The 5,517-nt window shown below is 36.3% G+C and overlaps 1 protein-coding gene across 1 annotated transcript; it reads left to right on the forward strand.

Annotated features, from left to right (window-relative positions):
* The first annotated feature begins 2,418 nt into the window (after positions 1–2,418).
* LOC127788936 (wall-associated receptor kinase-like 20) lies at positions 2,419–4,639 on the forward strand. Its single transcript, XM_052317651.1, has 2 exons — positions 2,419–3,608; positions 3,862–4,639. The coding sequence occupies exons 1-2, from the start codon at positions 2,442–2,444 to the stop codon at positions 4,603–4,605; spliced, it is 1,911 nt and encodes a 636-aa protein (XP_052173611.1). The 5' UTR covers positions 2,419–2,441; the 3' UTR covers positions 4,606–4,639.
* Positions 4,640–5,517: the final 878 nt, after the last annotated feature.

Consider the following 5,517-nt stretch of genomic DNA (forward strand, 5'->3'; position numbering starts at 1 on the left):
AAAACACAAAAGATGCTTACTTAATTTTTCCTTGACTTTGTGCTCCTTCACAAACTACACATTAATCTAGAACTATCATCAATATTTCATAATTTAAGGTGAATTTCATACCAAAAATAATCATTACATTTGAACACCAAAAGTTCTGACCTTCAACACAAACTGAAACTATCCATTTGCCTTTTGAAAATTGAACTTTTTTCTTTTTTGATGAATTTTGAAAATTAATCTTGATAAATACTCAAGCATATATATATATCGCAGCTATACAAAAGAAAGCAGCAAATCATGTAATATATATATATATATATATATAGGTTGTAATTATTTTTTGTTTTTTTCTTAATGATAAAAATTTCTTAATAAAAGAAAATTGATAAACCTACCTTTGAGACAGACTATAAAATCAGATCAATTATTTTTCAACTTGTGTTTTCTTAAATTTAAACAGGTTGTCAACTCTATAGTCTGAAACAATTTAGTAAGCATCACTCATTTAATCATGCTGTCTTAGATTTTTCTTTTTTTCCCACACTTAATTTTCTCTCTCTCTCTCTCTCAAAAGAAATGACTAAATGACTATTCATTATCCCTGCGCTAATTAAAAGTGGTAACACATAACTTACGAACCCCCTTCACGCATAAGCAAGAGTTTCACGAAGTCCAAGGGCAAATATGTCATATGAAATTTGTATTTATTGCATAATCAGATTGAAATCAAGTAATAAATAATTAACCACTCCATCAATTTCATGCCATTTTCATAATTCCTTCGTCAAAATGTTTGAGCCATAACGCAAGACTCAAAAGGGAAGCCCAATTCATTTTGTGTGGTTCTCACAAATACGCCCAACTATGTTATTTTGTTAAGGGGACGTTTGTTAATTAAGATATGAGATGAAAAAGTTAAGATATGAAATTCATCCCGAACTTCTATTCTTTTCAACATGTTTGTTAAGTTTATCTGACTATTCTTGAAAAAATTATTAATGACCTCTTGTCTTGAGGGGGGAGATAAGTATATCTTGATATTTATAGATAAGAAGAAAATGACATTTGTGTCCTTTAGTGCATTTTAAAAAATTTAACAAACAGTTTGATAAAAATCTTAGAATGTTTTCTAACTTTATCTTGACAATTCTATATCTTGGTTTGAAAATCATTCCGAACTTATCTTGATACTCCTTCTCTTACTCACTTTTACGTACATTTCCTAAAGAAAAATGACATTTTATGAATTCTCTAAGAATAAAAATACCAAATTCATCTCTTTTTAACTTTTTTATTTTAGTCAATTTAAGAAGTTAAAGACTAAATTATTCAAAATTATTTTTGCCAGTAATTAGAACCCCCATAATCTCATGTTTAATAGTAAATGCACATAATAACTTATCAATTATACGTTCTTTTCAACATGTATGATAAATATATAAAAATTTATATAGAGTTAACTTAGAAAAATTCACTGTGACTGATAAAGAAACCACTTATACGTTAGCATGAGACCAATTCATTGAGTTTAAATAGAGCCTATAATAGTAATTTTTGTGTTAGTGCAACACGAAAATTACAATTATAGCCTTCCATTCCTGATTCTTCAATGTTTCCTTATTTAGCAATTTCAATGTGCTCGGTGCCTCATTTCTCTGGGTTTCCGTCCGCTCTCTCCTCCTCAATCACTTGAATAAAATAAAGAGAACGCCCATTGGTCAAGGTATAGTAGTACAGAAAAAAGAAATTCTGTTCATTATGTTAGAAAAAGAAAAATATTCCAAAATAGATTAGTTTTGCAAATACGGCACCTCTTAGATATGTTTAGTTTAGTTTTATAATAAGGTTAGAATAATTCTTATTAAAAGTATAGTACGATAGATATAATTAAAATAGTTTGATTATTAAAAAATAATTAATAAAAGTTTATGTGAATAGAAAAGATGAAATGACATTAATATTTAATAAAAAAGTTTAATAATGATTAGAATAATATATTCAAAGATATTGATCATATACATATTTTATTAACTTCAGTATTTGTATATTTTTTTCATTTTAAAAATTTAAATTTTTTATTATTTTATCTATACCCTTTAATTATTCAATTTCTAATCAAATGCACTTCTAAATTTTTTATTATTTTAATTATAAAATAATTAATTTAAAAATATAATTAAAATAATAAAAAGTACAATTGATTTAAAATTTCAGTGTTTAAATAAAAAAATATAAATATAAAATTAAAATATGTATTTTTGGCTTGTAACCATATTAATTAAAAAGACCAAAAATAATCGATATTGCAAAATAAAATTTTTAATAATAAACCCAGATTCTTACTCCCAACTTTCCAAACTAATTGATTTCACCGACCTTTATTCTCCCTTCATGGCCTTTATTTACCCATCTCACTCCGGCCCTTGGTCTTTGCACCATGATCATCTTCCATGATGAAGATGAAACCATCTCTTCTCTGGACCTTCCTCTTCATCCATCTCCACCTCATCTTCAATCACTCTCTTCCCCAGAGGACTTGCCCCAATTGTGGCTCCACGGAAATACCATACCCTCTGAGCACAGACCACACTTGTGGAGACCCAAATTACTCCATCCGCTGTGACCCCAAATCCCAAAACCTCTTCTTCGATGCTCTCAATGGAAGCTCTTATCGCATCCTCAGAATCATGGCGTCTTCCAGACGCATGATCGTCCGGCCGTCGCCATGGCTTCCGGGAACAAGCTGCGTGACTCAAGACATGGTTCGCAGCGAGGGGCTATGGCTGAACCACACTCTTCCCTTCAACATCACCTCATCAAACACCATTTTCCTCTTCAACTGCTCGCCTCGCCTTTTAATCTCTCCTCTGAATTGCACTTCTTCCAGTCTCTGCCACCGGTTCCTAGATTTTCCGGCCGGCCACGTCGACAAGGACCGGGCGGCTCACTGCGCCGGCTGGTTGGACCCCTGCTGCACCTTCGTCGCGGGCGGGATGCCGTCGGCGTACAAGATTAGGCTCCATTATTCCGGCTGCAGGGCTTTCAGAAGTGTACTGAACCTTGATCCGGCGGCGCCGGCGAGTCAGTGGGAAGAAGGGTTGGAGATTCAGTGGAGCCCGCCGCCGGAGAAGGCTTGTAAAACCCAGCTCGATTGTTCCGGTGATTCCACGTGTCAAAAGAATGTTTCTCGCTGCATTTGCAATAGAGGCTATTACTGGAATCATGGCCTCGGTATTTGCTCGAGAACGAAGAAGAAGAAATCTGGCCTTGTTTTGAAGGTTTCGATTGCAGCTGCCTCCTCCGTCGTTATTGCGGCGGCAATGGCGGTGGTAACGGTGAGAAAATCCGGGAAATACTTCAACCAGGCAAAGCTCGCCAAGGCAAGGCAAGATGTTTTGAAATCGAACGGCGGAAAAGCGACGAGGATGTTCAGCTTGTCGGAGCTGAAGAAGGCGACAAATGGATTCTCCAAAGACAGGTTTTTGGGCCGCGGCGGATTCGGAGAAGTCTACAGAGGCGAGCTCGAAGACGGCGCCGTCGTCGCCGTCAAATCGGCTAAAGTCGGCGATATCAAAAGCACCCACCAAGTTCTCAACGAAGTCGGAATCCTCTCCCAGGTAGAAGCACTCATTTATAACACACAATATTAATTATCTCACTCTCAAACTTATATTAACTCGCTTAGCTCAAAAGAATCTCTCATAGAAACTCACATTTTTACGTATATTAAGATCAGCATATATATATATATATATATACACTCATCATCACCCCATGATATATATAGGTCAGATATCCAACGCTCTATTTATTACCCGTATAGCTTACATATATCCAATCTAAGCTGTTTTCCCTCTAATATATCAACAGGTAAACCATAGAAACCTGGTTAAGCTCGTCGGATGCTGCGTGGAAGCCGAGCAGCCATTGATGGTCTACGAGTTCGTTTCCAACGGGACGCTTCACGACCATCTCCACGGCGCCGCCGCCTTCTTCCTGGACTGGAAAACTCGGCTGAGAATCGCTGCACAGACGGCCGAAGCACTGGCTTATCTTCACTCATCAGCTCAAACTCCCGTCTTCCACAGAGACGTCAAGTCGACAAACATACTCCTCGACAACGAATTCAACGCCAAAGTTGCCGATTTCGGTCTCTCCCGGTTGGCCCTGCCGGGGCTCAGCCATGTCTCGACCTGTGCTCAGGGAACGCTTGGATACTTGGACCCGGAATATTACCGGAACTACCAGTTGGATGACAAGAGCGACGTTTACAGCTACGGAGTCGTGATGCTTGAACTGTTGACTTCACAGAAGGCAATTGATTTCTCCAGGGACCAAGATGATGTGAACTTGGTGGTTTATGTGACCCAGCGAGTTTCCACTGGCTCGATCTTGGAGGTTGTCGACAGGCGGCTGCTGGGGGAAGAGCCTCCTGTGAAGATGGTGAACAGTACTGTGAAGCTGTTCATTGAGGTGGCTTTGGCTTGTCTGAGGGAGAAGAAGAGGGAGAGACCCGCCATGAGAGAGGTTGCCCAGGAGCTTCAGAGTATTATGAAGATGACTGATGATCAAGAGGAGGAGGGTTCTAATGAGCTCAGGGTTGACATTATATGACATCACAGAATACTTAAGAAATAAATTATTTATCTGCTATGAATTATAATCCCTCGATATTGGATTTACTTTTTTTTATTTTGATAAATTATTTTATTTTTAAATTAATCCAAGTACTACATATATTTCTGAATCACAAAATACATAATATTTCATGTAAAAAAATAATCATATTTTGACCGTGTCAAAAAGATGTCATTATAATGTATCATTTACTTTCTTACGAAGGGATATATATAAGACATACATAAAATTTAAAAATTAAATATATACAAACAGAAATTTTATATATCTTCTCATACTACACGTGCAGTTAATTAGTATATATTCATCAACTGAGAATAAAAGCTTTATCAAAATATTAATAACTAATATAAAGATACAGCATATGTATAGTGCAGGAAGTTTCAGAGTGGCTGTTACAGAAGTTGATGACAAGTGGTTGATGCATGTATTATTGGGATATTCAGTCAGGGTTGAAAGACTGAAAAAAGTAAGGATTTGGAAAAGCAGTGGAGAAGATATGCTTGATAGGAAAGGCATCGATATGTACATATATAATATACAGTAGGTAAAAGTGATTCCAAGGGTTGGAAGGGGAAGCACAGAAAGGAGAAAAGGCTGGGATCAGATGCTTATTTTGTGGAGAAAGCAGCATGGATGATCCAAAAGACATGGACTTGCCACCAAGATGATGGTATTGACATTGTGTGTGTATGTGGGGGGTGTTCCACCTTTCGGGAATGGAGAAAGCATTTAATTTTACACCTCTCTAAGTTTCAACCAAACAGAGTCATATATAGCTGGTCACTTTTGTTGTTTTACTTTGTACATAATATTTGTGAATTTTATTGTGTTGATATACTTGATGTAATTATTTTAAGTTCATTTTGGTATCACTTATGAAAACAA

The sequence above is a fragment of the Diospyros lotus genome, chromosome 13 (genome assembly GCF_014633365.1).
Source record: "Diospyros lotus cultivar Yz01 chromosome 13, ASM1463336v1, whole genome shotgun sequence".
Lineage (NCBI taxonomy): Eukaryota > Viridiplantae > Streptophyta > Magnoliopsida > Ericales > Ebenaceae > Diospyros > Diospyros lotus.